This window comes from Anticarsia gemmatalis, chromosome 18 (genome assembly GCF_050436995.1).
Source record: "Anticarsia gemmatalis isolate Benzon Research Colony breed Stoneville strain chromosome 18, ilAntGemm2 primary, whole genome shotgun sequence".
NCBI classification, from domain to species: Eukaryota; Metazoa; Arthropoda; class Insecta; order Lepidoptera; family Erebidae; genus Anticarsia; species Anticarsia gemmatalis.
In genome coordinates, this window is record NC_134762.1 from 7,457,225 (window position 1) to 7,476,005 (window position 18,781).

General features: G+C 35.3%; 1 protein-coding gene across 1 annotated transcript in view; it reads right to left on the reverse strand.

Moving 5' to 3' along the window:
* UBL3 (ubiquitin like 3) overlaps positions 1-18,417 on the reverse strand; it is a 165,117-nt gene extending 146,700 nt beyond the window's left edge. The window contains exon 1 of the mRNA XM_076125785.1: positions 18,044-18,417. Coding sequence (XP_075981900.1) covers positions 18,044-18,073 — 30 coding nt within the window. The 5' untranslated portion in view covers positions 18,074-18,417. The remainder of the gene's footprint in view (positions 1-18,043) is intronic.
* Positions 18,418-18,781: the final 364 nt, after the last annotated feature.

Here is an 18,781-nt window from a genome sequence, read left to right on the forward strand (position 1 = left end):
GTGAGTTGAATAACTATTAGACATGATTATGGTATCTAATACTATTGATTACGAGTACCCAACTACTATTCCCTTTAAATAAAGATTTGACAACATCTTTCTTAGAAGGAAGTAGAGATTTTGGTCATTTGTTTATTAAATTTAACCTATATACCTTATCTACATAGCAAAAACTGTCTCTACCTAGTAAATAATTACACCTACGTAATCAAACTGACCTAAGTTCAAGCGATAGTGAAAATATTTACTATCTTTTGCCATACATCGGGGCACAACACGGATCTACGAGAGCAAAACATGACGCACTAATGATTAATATTCTACCTTGAACTCTTGCCATTTCATTGTACAATGAGAACGCATACGATACTAAAACACCGGATTTGTAACAAAGGAACACTCACGTGACGTTTTAGTGATAGTGAAAACAAAATATTATGGTATTATGTACTTTTTATCAAGAACACCTACCTAATTGGTACTTAATTAAATGAAGATATAATTCACAAACAAAACAGACGCACAACTTTAATCTTTACTCCTATTTGTGTATTTCGAAACATAAAGATGTATTGATCTTTATACCTCTAGAAGATTGTTGTGATGCATATCGAAAATTGGTACTTTTATGTACCACTTAGTACACCTAGGTATTGCTGTACACTTGTAGCATGACTTCCACAAAAGCTCGGAAATACAAAATTACTCATAAAACTGTGTAACCGCAGCCAATACTGGTGCCCTACAAATCCAAATCGCGTATTACAATGATAACTGTTCAGTAAGTTCCATACATCAAGTTGGAAGACAAGTTAAATGCTTCCCAGCGGCACGATGCGGATCATCAACGGAAAGTTTAATGACTTCATACAGTTCGTACCTGGTTAGGAACTAACTGTACCGCACTTTGCCGTTCCCAACTTGCCTAACGTTCCTAGTCATGCGATAAACACATTAATATAAAACAAGACTTTTTGAAATTTTTCAACAACAGATTATTCGCGTGATATTTTGCAAACTATTTGCCTTTTCTTTCTTTTTTTTTAATGGTGAGTGGTCAGGCCAGGCTTTTGGGCGGCTTGAAAGTTGAGTAGGCTATCCAACGGCCCTTGACGTAGCTTTGCAACAACCATATTATCAAATTTTTACTGCACTCTCCGTAAGATGCAAGCGGTCATTTAGAATGCTACTAAAACCAGTCATCTATAATGTTTATATCCATAACCAACTGTTAATTTTGAGCGCAACTGGCTATGAGTACCTTAGTACATATTAGGCATTATAACCTTTACTGCACAAAGGACGAATATTAATATCATTTTCCTTAAAAACCGGTTAGTGTTTCAAAGATACTCGTACTTTTTTGGATGTTATTCGTTCTGCGTCGACAAAGTAGCTGCCAGTAACTGGTCAGTTTAAACATAGGTCCCTGCAGGATTCCTCGAGACGTCAGACTAAAGCCTTTAAGAATGAAAGGCTGATTTAGAGCCCCCTGTCGGCGATAACGAGGAAACAGGCTGCGCTACTGCCCGCTCAATAAAACATCCGACTAGCCAGGTTTTAGAACGCATTTCCATTAGTCAAGACGTTTTGTGGTGTGAAATATACTTAGTAGATCGAGCATTAGCACCGTCTTTTCTCTACTTCTTTTCCTCCGCTTCCTTTTCTATAAGGGTAACTTTTAAAAAAGGAGTCAATCATGCGTTTTCAACTATTTAATACACTAGAAATTAATATATTTGCCTCTTCTTCGGTCACAAAATGATGACATAACACTACTCTGTAGTGTTTTGGCACTGAACCAGTTAGAAAAACTTGTATAAACGAGGATATAAAAAACAGCAGATTGAGGTCAACGACCAGGAAACCGTTCTATCGTACGATAACAAACTATAATCCTAAAGGAAACGTATTCTAAGCTTTCGCTGTTGGAAAGCAAGCAAGGTTTTATCTATCAGTGGGCGCTATCAGCCCGCATCTCTACAGCGTAAGCGTGTCAGCATGGAACACTCCACGGGAGTTATGTTGCCATTATACGTGATCTACGGCAACAGATCTGCCAATAAATCGCTCAGTTTATACCTCTTTAGTGATCTGATTGTAATCGATAAATTCTACTTTACATTCTATTCGTTGTTTAGCAAAACCAGTTTCAAACTCCTTCGCGAATATAGGTATAATAGCCGCGATGTCGCTGTTTCTAGGAAATGCGTGATGGTGTGTAGCCCACTGAAGTTCGTATCGCATGCGCCATTGCCTTTTAATTCGATAAAACCACGACACAAACTTCTAAACAAAGAAAACATTCAAAACGAAATGGGCGGATAGGGAAAAATGGCTTCACTTTATATTAGCCGAATCACTAAAGCATGCCAATACGGCTCCTATTACATAGGCATGCGAGACGCGAGTCCCAAGCGACTAGTGACGGGGGCGAAATAAAATTACGCAACGTCCCCTAAGGAGGCTCGCACGCGACAGTTACGATAAAGGGGATTATTGGCTGCACTTCAGAATGCACCCCATAAAGACACATGTACATTGGAGTAAAGGGCGATCACCCCAAGCGCATTACTGGGGATTATTGCGATATCTTCACTGACATTAGTCGATAAGTCACCTTAATCTTTACGCTCTTTGTTCACATTACCGATACTATTGTTCTTTGATTAGATAACACAATTAGAATACGATTGTTTGTAATCGTATTCGTAGATGACTCATTCTTGCTTGGCAACGAAAAATTAGACAACTGCATGATAAAGTTAGTAAGAATTCAAAACGGACTGAAAATGAATAGAACAAGTCCAAAACTTTTCACGAGTATCAAATATGACAAAATTTTTTTGCGTTAAATTGTATGGATTTACTTTACAGTTGCCAACTCTCCGCAGCAAAGACACAAAAAACATTACATAACATTTGTTTCCGGATGGTAACATCCTGCGCACAGGAACTGCCATGGAATGCACCAGCATGGTTTGCACTTTACTAATTAAAACAAAACATCTATCAAAAGAACTAACAAATACACATTCTACACCAGTCACATTTGGTGATTTAGTCACGGTCATCTGGTGAACCCATAAATTATATGTGCCGGCCAACACCCTCGAGTTTCCGATGACTCACCGGGAACGACAAATGAGTAGCATGACCAGCGAGGGTTCCTGTCAATTAGGGCCAAAGCACGCACGATACTATCATCAGCAGACTGTGATTTAAACGCTTTTAAAACAAGATACAACGATTTAAAGCCCCAATATTGCTTAGACACCGTTCACACTTACTTAAATAAATAAGAACTTTAACAAGAAAATTAAACATAAAGATTTCCAATGATCAAAACTTATAGAAATTACTTTGATCTACAAAGCAAAGTTGGAATCTAATTTTCGTGATTTTATCAATATCTCAAAATTCTTGCTGTATCAGTTGTGACCCTTACACGGGTTTCATACAATAATTTGTTAAGATCCCCTCACCTATCCATTCAATTTAGAAATTCAGTTGGGGAAGAAAGTGTTTTCAATTAAGTACCGGTGCCCGTTTAAATAGATTTGATTATATGGAACTGCTAATGGAAAACAATGTTTGTCTTTTCAATCGGAAAACAATATCACTGCTAAAGTTTGTTTTAATAAAACTAATCAAGTTGAAAATATCTACCGAATTAATTCTAATTGCGTAAAATACTAAAGTTATATTTTTAATTAAAACGGCTTTACATTCCATTTAACCAAACACTACATTCTTGTGACGTATCTGAAATATCATGAATCAAATAAGACTCAATATTAAAACGTTCAGAAGTAAACCTTATATGGTAAATCTAATAATAGGATAGTAGTTGTCTCTCCAATAACTCGGTAAGATGGAGTAATCCGATTACAAGCCCACAAAGAAACGTTGATCGGCTTTAGACAACTACTCGGGACATAACGAGCGGCTACCAAGATATCGTTTACAACAGTAAATATTGAATTACAAAACTTAAAGAATTGTTATGCAGGTATTGAAATAAAAGAAAGTTAGGATAATACAGCGTGAGGAACGTTAATGAGGTGGGTATAAAATGAAACTAGATCAGATTGAATAAACGCATTAGAACATTTAAGAGTTTTATCAAGATTCTTACGCTGGATTAAGGAACGCAGTCATTCCTAGGGTTAGTGTAGTAATTAGGTTATTTTTTGCTTATTACATTTCAAAATTCATTTGTTCACATCCTTATAACTTTAAGCAGGTAAAAAAAGAGGAAATCACTTAATAATATTTTAAAAGAACGTTGAATTTACAAACATCCTTGCAAATAATCTACTACATATAGGCAGCATATATTTTATTTAAACGAGTAAAGTCATGATTACCATTGTGCAAATTCACCTGGATTTAGTTCAGGGTTAGGTACACACAAGAAAAGCGCTTTCAATGTTACCCGTGTTGTTGATTGAAGAATTATGCAAAGTATGTCACTCGTCATACAGAGAATAAAATATTCAGCTTCTTTATATCCTTTATAGAGGAGAATCGCGTGAATTCTTCGAGCTCCTGCTCGACCCATTTGCGATGTAATGGCCCGAGTAAGGCTGCCGTCAGGTTTCTAATGGAAAAATGTCTGAGTCCGATCACAGCCTTTCAACTCTTATTTCACTTGGTCGTGTAAGCACAACGATTCCTTGCGAAGGTAACACTTTGACAGTTCAATAACCTTTTCTTTTTTAAAATTGACGGAGCTCGCTGTTTCTTTTATCTCCAATATAGTACCTATAATTAATGTTATGACTGTGTTTCAGACTGCCTCTGGAACGTTACTAAGTTTTCGGTTTCTATCCTTAGTGAATTATAAGTAGAGACTATGTGCTTCGAAGTCTCGTGTGATATGAAGAAAAACATAGTAAGTATAGCAAAACTCCCCTGGTGGTACCCATTTTTAAGGGAAACGCAGACGTGACTTTATGTGCTTATTCATATTCCTGCTGAGTAAGCAAAGCGTGACGGAGAAAAATTTCACCATGTGCAAACCATCATGAGATTTATTTTTTGTTAGAAGAGCAATCAACCCTCACGATAAATTTCTTCTATAAGCTTGATGTAAACCTATTTACACGCATGTGTAAGATTACAGAGGGGTGGGTGTAAAACTAACAAGGGTGCAACGTTCTTAATAAGTACCCGTCAAAAATGTTATTACCAACACCCAAATCAAGTTTGAATCATAGCCCTTCACATGCACCCGTATCGATTGAAGGTCTTGTGGATGAGTCAGCTTCACACAATGCTTTACTATTGTTGCCAATCTCATTTGAATGTACAACTAGTACGAACGTTCTACAATTAGTCATTATTTTAAGTAATTTAGGCAAGAATTTGCTCGGCTAGGAATAAATTTTGTGATACTTAATTCAACGCAAATGTAATCGAGTGACCTTTTTAATGTGTTTGTCCTCTGGTGTTTATGTTCTTTTAGTGTAAAATACCTAGTATTAAAGTGAACATATAACGTGCGTCACCACTTTTTAACCTAAAAATAAATGACATTACTTCTACATTCCCTCATAGCATTTCAGACAACATTTCATCAAGACAACGATCGACGAACCTTTTTGTTAGGCATTATAAAGTACACAACACCGCCAAGAATTTGTTTACCACTAGAAGAATGTCGACAAACTACAAAAAGGTACCGAAAACGAGACAAAAATATCTCATCACGATACCATCTATAGGAGTCACGTTTTTCAACAAGTTTTGTATTCCGACGTCATCTAAGTTTGTTCGAGGCTTGGAGTTACAAGGGCTCTCGGTTGTATTGAATGTGTCTCACACACGGTTTGGAGGGTAGCTCTGTTTTAGACAGTAAGTGATAGCGGAATAAACAAACAGGTAAGCGATGTTGATATTGATTCCGCTCGATGGAAACCGAGCGGCGTAAACACTGTTATACCAAGTATAGTGGGTATGGATGTATTCTTTGTAGTGTTTTGCTTATGTAATGCCAGTTTTGTGCAATCGTTTTAAGTGACAAAGAACCTTGAAGGAATCGGTGTCTCTCACTGGAGTTGTAATAAGATTTGAATATGAATTTATTTGTTAAAAGCGGCTAAGGTTGTTGTGGATACTACCTAAATAAGATTTTTATGCCTCGTCTTGCACCAAGTTTTTGAAATCTTAAATATAATTTAAATGAACCACTATATTATGTAAAGCCTTGACAAATATTTGTTCAAATTAGTGCTAATAAATACCCAAAACAAAGGCTCTTAAAATCCAACCCAGCGACGAACAAAACAAACCATTTCGTAAATTAGAAGAAGCCTGCATTATCTAAAATGATCATTAAGAACATTAATGCAGGTAGGTAACAAATTGTGCCTATTTCCAATTTGCTTTTTAACGAAGCGCCTTGAGGAGCAGCCATGATTTTATGTTAACAAATTACCGAGCTTCAGACATCCGAGGCAGAAACAAAGGCCAATTTATTTATTGTGCTACTTTGTGGAGGTGAAAACTGGGTGGAAACCATCCCCTAAAGAGAAGTTACTATCCCGAGGGACTTTGAGCACAAAAACGTTTTATATGATACAAAGCAATTCGTCAAACGTGTTATTTTGATGAATCAATGAGTCATGTCAAACTGGTTTATTTTGTTTGTTTGAAACTAACGCGAGAACACAGAAGTAATTTGTACAAAAAATGTTAGGCATTTTTTCTTTTTGTTGTGTTCTTCAGAACGACTAAGTAAGTCATCTAGGTAATTAATGTCTTTTACTGCAAAAAAGAAAGAAAGACAAAAGTTAGTTATCTGAATAGCGGTACCCGATGATTGTGAAACGGACGCTGAAACAGTTACAACGAGGATGTGAGTGCAGATAATTATGATTCAAGGGACACACTGGCACGGTTTCGAGATTTCACTCATTCTGACTCACAATTGAGTTTTTGACTTGGTTTTGATCAAGTTTGTTGCAATAACAAAGGTAAGAAGTACGTGCGGCAGCCGCTCAGCAATCTCGCCAAGTTTCACGGCGTTAATTAAAAATGTTCCGATGTGCTTCTCTTGCGGAAGTTTACCTCCAACGGCCCGGTTTCTAACGACTAGATAAGTTTTTTTTATCGAACTCCTTCTACGTAATACACAACTTTCTACACCGATACCAGATAATCTATTTACGCAATCGGTAGCGGTTTTTTCTTTTCTTTTATCTCGAACAAATTATCATTGTGGTTTTATTATTTGCGAAGTTTATTGGCATGTTCGGCCGAGGAATTTATTAACGCCCAGTCATCGATTCAGTATCTACTATTAGTCCAGCAGCATTATATCGTCGATTATTAGATACGGTCTACTTTATCATCTTCACTAATATCGTTTTTAATACCACATTGAATCTGAATGTTACCGATATTTTGTATTAAACCCTTTTATAATATCCGTATCGATTCAACCTAGGTAACTTAAATAAATTTAATAAGATAAATTAGGGTAAGATTATTAAAAATGGAATATTTACTTAGGTACATACTATCCTTTTTTACAGAAATATCGATATCCACTTAAAATTTCACGGAGCCTTAATTAATTGGAAATTATTAACATCTTAATTTTGAAGCGCCTAGCGATAATTTACTTAATAATATTAGGAGTAATAAACTTGATAATAAAATGGCTGACTTAAGTCGTTTTCCAACAAGACAAATGCGTTGTTTCTTTGTGCAGGTGTAGATAATTATTTTTCACAACAGTGTTGATGGTACATTGTGGTGTACAATGGTCGGAGGTTACGAAACCTGTGTGAGATGTGAACGTCCCTCGTCAACGATTATGAGTCAGACGCCTTTGTGAGATCGCCCACGTCCCGACGCTTACCTCTGTATTACTTTTGAGATCACATCAATCTTTTTGATAGTATAAAGACGTAGTCATATAGAGGGCAGCCGTAGTAATCCGGACGCAAGCTGCCGCTCTTATTTTGTTTTGTATAGCGACATTATATGTCGTTTTACAACGTTTTTATATTTTTCTAACATATTATGTACTCGTACTTAGGTAGATACCTAAGTCTCAATAATTAACAAACTAGCTTGGTATACTCGGGTCATTACAAACGTGCGAACTACGTCATATAATTTTATCAAATTCTCGCTCGCGCTTTACACATTGTTATTGTCATATTCACTTAGTTACCTAAGTATTGATGTCAAATTGACAAAACTCAATTAAGCCATATTCAACATCAAACCAAACAGAAAACAAATGTTTTCGATGTTAAACGACCAGCCTTATTGTCTCACATTCGATTCACGTTATCACACAGCTGTACAAACAACTGTTTCAAATCACATGTCATTGTGAGGATCGACGATTGATCATTTTAGATTAAGTAAGCAATATTACTATTGAAGCAATAGTTATCAATTCATAAATTACATTCAGTTATGGATTTCGTTAAAACCTGGGTATCGGGTTATAATCCAGGTAACTGGGTTGTGGAGGACTGATAGGCAGTCGCTCTACGGAAAATATTGGTATTCAACTGCATCTGGTGAGACTGAAAGCCGGGTCCAACATAGTTAGTAGAAACGCTAGTTTTAGTAGTACGTACAGCATTATACATATCTTATTATTTAATACAAAGGCTTCACATTCATTACTACTAATTCACAAATCAGCGATAATAAGTAAAGTTTAAATGAAATACATTATGTCGTTAATGTGCTAGCAATCGTCCAACCACTTAACAAGAATAAATAAACTCTTTATTTTCAATACGCTTTGTGCTAACTTTTCTGGCAGGTTATAAAAAGCCTTTCTATTAGTATTGAAAAGTCGGCTAATAGAAAATTAATAGAATATTCAATCAAAATGTCGATTGTTCGTGCTGTTCGAAGCAGCCCACAAAGTTAACAAAGGCCAGGGCATTGATTAACGAGCTAAAGTTGAAATCTTCATAGTTTTAACTATTATAAAGTCTTTGTAAAGTCGCTACAAGTTTTAAAGCGATCCTAATACTTTTCAAACTTACCCTACAATTTTATGAGAAGCGAAAAAATAAGTACCTATCCAGCGTAAAGTTAAAAACTTCATTCACAATTTTGCTGAACCCTTTTTAACTGATATCAAGTTTTAAAGGGCTCCTGATATAATTAATTTGAGAGAAATTTTATTTTTATAAAAATAACTTAGAAAAAAATAGTCGAAGCTGAGTAACGGGTAAAGCTTGGGACGTGTACTTCGTTGAAACAGATAGGTCTGTCGCAAACGATAGACTTTTGTGTAATCTAGTCCGAGGCGCAAAATTGGTATGGTAACCTATTTGCAGAAATTGCAGATAGGTTCATCTAAGTCCCAATTTTACTTCTCAATAGTTATGAAAGTAATTTTTCTAATGAAACTTAAAAAAAATCGAGTCTTATACAGCATGTTTAAACTGTCGCAACACAGTTGAACGTTCTGCCCGCGGGGGGAGTTGAAGGGGGGCGAGGGGGGAGGTATAAACAGTAATCGCGGTATTATCACGTCAGATCGCAGCAACAACCACACGGTACCGTTACGACTGTGTCACGCTCTGCTCCGGTACAACTATGACAGTATACCACGGTCAAGTACCGAAACGGTGTTTCACTTGGAAATGTTTTTTTATGGTGCTTTATGGCTGTTGTAACTAAGAGACATACTTACTGTATACAGTAACTGGATCTTTATAGGATTGTTCTATACCCATAAATGAAGCGAAGCAATCTAAAATTTCCAAGCACAAACCTTTTTACGTTCAAGAACTAAAAATTTTAAACTCGTCAGCTTTTTGGTCCAAGTTTTTCCATAGACTGCTATCCAAAAGTTGTACATTTCATAAGTTCTATTCTACAAAATGATTGATATAAGCAAACCGCTTTCGTCGTATAAAAAATCCTAAGAGGATGTATGTTAAGATTATATGAAAACCAACAAGCTTTAGTTAGCCTCATCTTAATAAAGATATGCTACCGTATCAACTTGTGCTGTAAAGGTTTTATGAAGATAGAAGAGATAGTGAGCCACTAGAGAGCATTTTAAAATAGTTTCTTTGAAGCACCACAAAAATATTCCTATTGCTCATAAAGACATTTGGTTCTAGAAATAATTTTGTGAGATTTTGGCACATTTTAACACTCTCTATGCACGTATTTGTAATTAAAATAAGAATAAAACAGCTATTATGTCCCTATCTAGGTGTATCATTTCTTCATCATCATCATCATCATTGGCCAGTGTCCATCTATTGCAGATGATTCAGGTGGCATCAGACAGGAATATTTGTAATTGAAATTTTGTATATAATTTACTAATAAATAAACCAAACCCTAAGTACTACCTATTTATCAAAATTTCTATCTCTATCTCAATACAAGCAACCCTATCAGATTATTCTATTTAATTGGCACAAACAAGTCACAGTTAGTTGATTTACAACCGTAGCTAATAGTTGTCTACTACAATGTAGTACAATATTAATTGCGGTACATACTATATTGGGTGAACGGGAACAAGCCACACCGGAACCAGTTTACTAAAGAGAGTTGTAGTTTGAATCTTTACGATCTTGTTTTGTTTTAGAAAATATATTGTTGATTAGAACATTTTATAAATAAACAGATTTGAGACAATACTTTTTATTAAGTAAAGTTTCGTTGATTATCATTTGCCTTTCTTGAGGGCGTGCTAGGTCCCCAACTCACACTTAGCCAGCGTTGTGTTCTCAAAGATCTAAGCCATCCATCAATTCGAGAGCAGACCCTTGCCCAGCAAATAAATAGCATCTTCGTTATTCAGGATAGTTCGATATGTAATACCGCATAAATATAGGTGAATTAGGTATATTGAACTATCTGATAAATTAGGGACATCACACAGTTTATTTACAGTGAATAAAAGATACGAATTCACACTTAGCTTCTAAACGATACATTAGATTCTTCAAATACACTAACCAGAAACATTTAGACAATATTGATAAATGTTTTCCTTATATGCAATTTGATATTAAAATTTGATGAGGAACCGGATTACACTGTAATAAAAAATATAATATGTCAGATACCCAGATGGATCTAGAAACCGCTATACAAGTCAGGAAAACAGGTACATAAGAAAGGTAAAAAAACCTAACGACTAAAAAACCGTAGCGTGACATCATTACCATGGTTTAAGATGATAGGTAATACAAACATGATCTAAGAAATAGCAAAGAAATCAGTTACAAATGATACTAACACGAACGAGATAATCACATGGTGTAAACAGTGATGCACGCATAAAATATTCATAAGTTGATAATAACATGTGATTTATCATGCAGAACAGTTAAACGACATGCATAGCATATGCTAATTATGCAAATTAAGCAACAGATACTTACTAACTGACATTTATTTAAACATCTACTTAAGGACACTATATTTAAGCAAACTCAGTACGTAGTTTAAATTAAAATTTAACCTTAGCTCTGGTACAAATGAAAGATCATTAAGATTTAACTGATTAACAAGACAAACGATGGGGCGAATAAAAAAAAAACAACGTTCTTGAATTGTTTATTATAGCAGTATATTACACGTGCCATTTCGCACAAGCGTTCCGAAAACGTACCGTACTTGGTTAACTGTTCGAATATAATTACGTAACGGCCCACAAAACTCCCACATTACTGATGACTCACCATTCTAATTTGTAAAGTCCGTTTTGAGTTTTCGCTAAAAAAATACAAAGGAAATCCCACTTAACATGCCGAAAGCGTCCGACATTACAAAGGCTTTCGATTTCCATGTGGACAAACATTCAAATAAGATAGCTACTCTTTTAGATAAACCAAAAACAAGTGCGTATATCCTTTTCACTTTGGATTTTCTCACGAGAATTGTCTGTCAATTTGCGAAGAAGGATATGTAAAAGAACACCTACATGAATGATAGGGAATTTCTATTACGATTCAACAAACTATAAAGAGTAAGACTACTTATATTTATTCCTAGAATGAGTATGTAGCGACATCATCGTACATATAATCGACGTAACCAGATAAGGCACACCATAAGATAAAGTAGAGATTAAGTTAGATAGCAAAAACGCACGTCCTTTATTAGTATATAAGCACTCAGTATATGTAAAATAAATTACTTAAAAACCATCAAGTGTTTCACTACATCTCCTTGCCGGGCCATCGGCAAATTGGTGACCCCGACGTGATTCATATCAATAAATATTTCCAACATAAACGTGCATGAATTACAAATTTTTCTTCAGAGAATACTTTTTTAATCTCCACTCGTCGATCACGGCTGAAAACACTTAGTTGGTTTCGTGATTGCAAGACGTTAATCAAAAATAAACGTTATATTGTGAAACAGCGAATCCAATCCGATAATTGTGGCAGAACATTAACCTAGTACGCGATCGACCACCATAATATTGCGGAAAGTGGAATAAAGTAGATCAAGGGGTTTTAGCAATGGTCGGCGTGACGAAATACTACTACGATACAGTTAAGCTCTATTGTTCGGGATCGAGCAGCGAGACAAACTCATCTAGACTCCTACGTCATAATTGTGGATCGTTAACCCCTCGATTTTGAGGTCGGTAGTGAATAAGCTGACACCGTGACCAAGCACAACGGATTGGCAAACTGTACCGATGCGCGCATTCGTTCACTTCGAGTTTTGGGACTTGTGAAAGCTTTACAAATGTTGGTGATTTATTTGCTTCGGGATTTGGTTGTTTGACTAAGTAGAAGCTGGGTTTAGTAACAATTGTTTTCCCTCGAGTGTTTTGTTTAGTACGCTTTTAGTCGAGGTATAACCTAGTAATAAAGAGTGTGCCGAGGTAGGTATAATACTCACGTGAATAAATACCTAGCTACTGCGAGGTGGCTTGCAAAGAATCCGTCAGCCAAATGCATTTATTTTTTCGTCCAGCTTAAATAGCCATGAGTGTGAATGTGCAGCAATTATGAAATTCTGTAGCGGGGTTTATGAAACGTAATTAAGCGCAATAAATTTCTATAAAGCACGTTAATATCCAAGCTACTTAAATTACACTTAATTGCAGGACATCGAAAGAACCGTGCGTGGAAAACACCAGACTTCTTTCTCTTAATTGCGAAAAAGTTTATTAAAACAATTAAGTTGGGCAAATTATGATTTTCTTTGCCTTACTCAAGATTGATCACTGGGACTTTAGGGGAGTTGTCTTAAATTGGGAGTTTATTCTTTAATTATGTATTATAGGAAATATCCATCATTATATTAATCAATCATAGAAATTTGCAATAACAAATTCAATTTTAATTAATTTTTGCATGACTTTGGCTACGATATAGGTAATTACTAAATGTATAATTAAACTTAGACTCTTAAAGTTACATAATTTAGTTCGAACACAAGACCACGACCTAAACGGATTCATTTCACAATTGAAGAATGGTAGACAAAAGGCATTGTTTCAGCAGAAGCCATATATCAGAAAAAGGGGCAAAAACATGGACGCCCCTTTAAAAAGAGCCTAGTGTCTGGCCCGCGCCGTCCCTTATTATGACACCCGTACTTATTTACAAAGTTGGATAAGGATTCGAGTAAGAAATAATACAGCGGCAAGCCACTTCAGAAATAAAACGCGCCGTTGCTAATCTAGCTAAAACAACACTTGCATTTAATAAAACCTTCAGTGCCATAAAGTTTTATTACATTTCAACAAAAGCAACAGTTGTTAACGCCATACATTTAGTTTAAAATTTCGCCTTTTTTAGTTTTAGATGTTATATTTCCCGTCGAAATACGTAGTAACGTAAGCTAGGTATATTGTTGGAAGTTGGAATTTTCCGTGTAATAAAAGTACTGCAAAAACGTAAATTATTCGCCGGACAATATGCTACGTTGGCTCACGCGAACTCCATTGTATCTCTCATTTTTCTCCTTTTTCCGTGCGCTCTTTGTTTCGGTAATGAAAAAGTATTTCCATTCGGATTAATGAACGCTTTGAAATCGAGACTATTTATTGTTCTATTGTAAAATGCCAATTAGTTACGGGATTTTAAAATGAAAAGCCAAGTCCTTAAAAATAACAATCGTCGAAGACTACCTAACTTGGTGATTTATACAATTTCAATATTCTTAATTAATTGGTCTTTTAAATGTTTAGCCTATGCTAATGAATATTCCAATGGAAAGACTACCGCTCTCACTAATTCCCTCATGGGTAATTACAAATTATAATATGTACCTGTAAGTTAGCAATGATAGTGAATTTCATATTATTGATTCATGAACGCTTGCATAATTCATAACGAGAGAAAGTAGTTCCGTTAGCACTGTTTGTTAATGACCGCATGTTTTCTAATATACAAATTTACATACGTATTCATTCAACCACAATACTTAAGTAGACATGCCAACGTTCCTTATGTAGGTTTCAGTATTTCATTTTCTTTTATCTTACTTATTAAGCAATGGTTGAAATTAGCTTTCTGTTCCTAACGAGCGACAGTATTACAGAATCAAAATAGAATGGCAAATAAGTACAGCGAGACGACAATATCATAAGCTTTTACAACGGATACTTTCATTGTTCATCACATAAAATCAAGAAATATCTTCGAACAAATAAAAGATTACGAACCGACACGATCCCTTCAACAAAAGCTTGATTAAAGACATCAAAGGCTTGACGCTTTGTTGCATCCCATTTAGATGCTCCTCTCGTAGATAAACAAAGTATATCTTTCTAACTTCAATAAGTTGATTCGTTGCTTACAAAACAAAGGTTAACACAAAGAACAGTCCGTATTCAACCAAGTGGTTGGCTACACCCACCTACATCTTTCAAAATGCCACTTTCAAACGTATTCTATTGTTCTTATTACGTTAGGTCGACATAAAAAATTCGTTCTCTTGAATTTAGAATGCGGCACAAATATTTTCAGAGCGGATTCTATTTATTCGTGTGGAATGCGTAGATACGACCATAGATATAATTAGGTACCCTCTGTATAGCGATGTTTAAACGTCGATTGATCACGTAAAATATTATTTAAGGATGTTTACTTTTCATTACGTAAATGTCAATAGACATGGTTGCAAATTACATGCAGGAGAGTAGGTTAATACTAGCCTAGCTTGATGATATTTACATAGGCAGGTTGTAGACTAGATACGGAACAAACTCTCGGTAAAAATAGCATAAAAACTTGGGAAAATAGGTAACTTGTTGTACAAAAGTGTTAGTGCGAATAGAGTTAATTGTACGGCACACTAGCTTCGTTTTGTAGTCTGTTTAATAGCAAATATTTGAACAAGAATGTGGAGTGGCCAAGTAGAATCATGTTCTGCGATAATTGGGATTGCGAAGTTTAATAGCTATTTGCATATTAGGTGTGTTATGGTATGGATCTGTGCCATAGATCGTTCCAGACTTAATTACTGATTAGACATTTTACTGAGTACGTACTCGCGATATTTCGGACGAAACTCTTGGACTATTTACACTTATAGATGGAAATCTGTATTTCTGTTTTGTCTATCTTTATTTTAATCGGACAAGCAAACGATCGGTCTGCGATTTCAATAGTAACATTTTGTATTGTCTAGCAAACTAAAACTTGACAAATCTCAATACATCGCTATTAACAATACGAATAAAGAAAGTAAACTGCGTGAGTCACTTAAATGCTTAGTACAAAGAACAAAGAGATAACGTAAAAGAATGCGTAGTAAAAAGTAAATCTCAAATTGCACAATGCTACGCACATTACTAAACTACAAAAGCTCATACAAACAGAGTTGTGCGATTACCACAAAGGAAAAAAAGAAAAACCCCGCCAAATGTTGGTGGATTTGAAAATTTATGTTCGCATAATCTGTAGTTACGTTTCACTTCGCGTTCATACCCGCAATGTGGTCTCACTGGCTTATTGTATAAAAGGACCTCCGCATTTTGGGTCTTTTAAGATCTGATTTACTGTGACGGCGACTTTTGTCGGGTTGACCTACTTTTTGGACGGATCCCGTATGAGCTTTTGACCGCCTGTTTACGTTGAAAATTCATTTTAAATAGTTGCAATAGTGTGGTGACTTTATTGGTGCAGTTAGTGGAACATACTGAAGACGTTGGATGGCGAGAGATTTTAGTCTTTATATTGTTGAGGATAAGATCGACGTATGAGAGATTTGAAGCCGGGCACTTGGTTTGTGAAGGTTGGTTGCGTTGCGTAGGCGTGGATGTTCAACGGTGCGTTCAAACGGAAGACTTGTCGGTGTCACTTTAGTTTATTATTGTTCGTACTGGCTGCTAAGGTTCTATAGACGTCTATTGTTTCTGTCAGCTTTCTAAGCGCCGTGCCGGTGAGAATAACAACTTAATATCATGTGGGTGGTTAGCCCTCGCTTCGGATGCCCGTATGTAGGTAGCTAATGTATGCTGTCAACAACACTAAGAATCACGACTGATATCTCCTGTCTATGTTGTGATACAAAATAATCAATATGTAAATAGCGTGATAAGGTTATCGTAGGTGCGGATCGTATTTTCAATAAACTTCTTAATAATGAATGAAATTGTATCTTCGTATCAAAGGTAGGTATCTATCTAAAACGAAATTTTATCGCATCATCAATCACATGCATTTTTTTTAAATGTGTCAAAACAGCTTTATAAACATATGAAATGTGAAATTACAATGCAATATACTTGTATAACCATGTTCTTAAGTTACTAGGGATTTATTAAAAAAAATCAATAAAACTGACCTATGTAAGTATACATTTATATCATACAGAGACCTACAGGTATATTATGTATATACTTAGTTTAGTCAATTAATAATCATAAGTCATCATAATAAGGCTTAAGGTAAGGTCTTTCTTGACATACCTTGGCAATTGTTCTTACTAAATCATTCACCGCAATAAAATACAGCCTGCTCTTTTAAAACAACTGATTTCCAATACCTATTGGTATTAATTTCATTTAAATTATACTTAATAGGATTAACTACTCAATGAGTTATAACTGTGAGAATAATTTAAACAATAACATGTCATGATAGCATCTTATTACAGCCCGCAGGTTCAATTAGCTTCATACCAGAAGAGAATGATTCAAAGACAATTTAAAAAAATGAGGCAGAGATAATCAAGACTTTATAGAGTTGATATCTAATTAGGTATCTTCGTTTGTTATTATATGCCTGCCTGTATCATTTTTTCAAATTAATACTTAAATTGTTTTTTCAGTCATCAATTGAATGTGAGACTTGCTTGACTAAGGCATTAGGTTTTATAATATTTATTGATAGAGAGGAGATTTTTCATTACATATGAGGTATGTACCTATTTATAACATTATAATTAAATGCAACACTCAATACCTAACACTATTACCTAGGTATTTTTGTTTAATAAAGTTAGTAGGTGGCTGAGTACCCTGATGTAGAGCATGCCAGTAGTATTGATAATTATGTACCTGATGAGTTAGGAAGTTAACTAGGTCCTAGGTATTGAGTATTATTACACAATTCATACCTATATTATGAGGTTAATAATAATTATTTCAAATTTAAAGTAGATGAATAGTAAATACCTACATACCGTTATTCCCTATATTATTTGAAATATATACAATGTATTGTTCAACAGGATAAATTTGTGTTTACTATAGTATAATTTTACATATGCTTACTATTCTGTGTACGTACTGAACATTTAATATACTATCTTATTTGATTTTTTTCTTATTAGTAAATTGAAATTTGATGTAAAATGTATGTTGTGAATAGGGAGAGCAACAGAGAGAGGAATGCAGAGACAACTTTCATACTAAGTAAATTAGTTTTTTTGGAAAACTAAAAAACTCGAAATGTCAAATTTATATTACACTTAATCTAAGAATCTGTAAAATTTCTGTGAAAATGTGAACACTGGCCGCAGGAAAGAGAGAAAGGAGCGAGTTTTGTAATAAAAAAATATGACCTTTACGGCCAAAAATGCTGGGCAACGTAGCCAACTCACAACATACCTTATCTCCAGGTATGTTTTTCGCCGACATGGTGTGTCACCTTTCTGTTCTGTGTTCTGACGTCGTCGTGGGGACGATTTATCCAGAGAAAGGATCTCACAGTTGCCGTGAGAGCCCAGCATACGACACAAAACACTCCACTTTACCAATCACTTGGCCATTATCACTGATCGAGAGATGCATCAAAGCCACAAACACAATAATCGACCCATCGTTTGGAGTCGTAATCAGCACGATTTCCCATTGATATTCATCGACACAGATAATTTTTCACAACACTATACACAAACACAGCGACTGACAGAAGCTAACTTGATTGAGTTGAGCTTGACGGAAAATGGCGAGGGATGGATGACGTCCCTCCCGCCTCTCGCCCCGCGCATGCCATCTATGACACTAGTAGTTCCTTCATGATTCCTAGAGGGCAGCTCTATACAATAACAAACAACGGCCTTGAAAAACATTAATTGAATTTTCAACAGATGGCACTGTAGTCAATAAAACAATTATTTTATTAGCATCGCAAGCAAGCGTAGGTATCTTGAGCATGATAATGCTTACAATAAATAAATTTAATCATATTTATATCGCTAGCCGAAGTGGAAAAAATTGCTGAAGTTTGTACTGAAAACATCAAATTTTGAGACTAACATATTGTGCGGTTTATTAAGAAGTTGACAGGCCCACAGACTCAAGAACGCCATCTGTTTATATTTACCCAATATGCTTATTGGTACG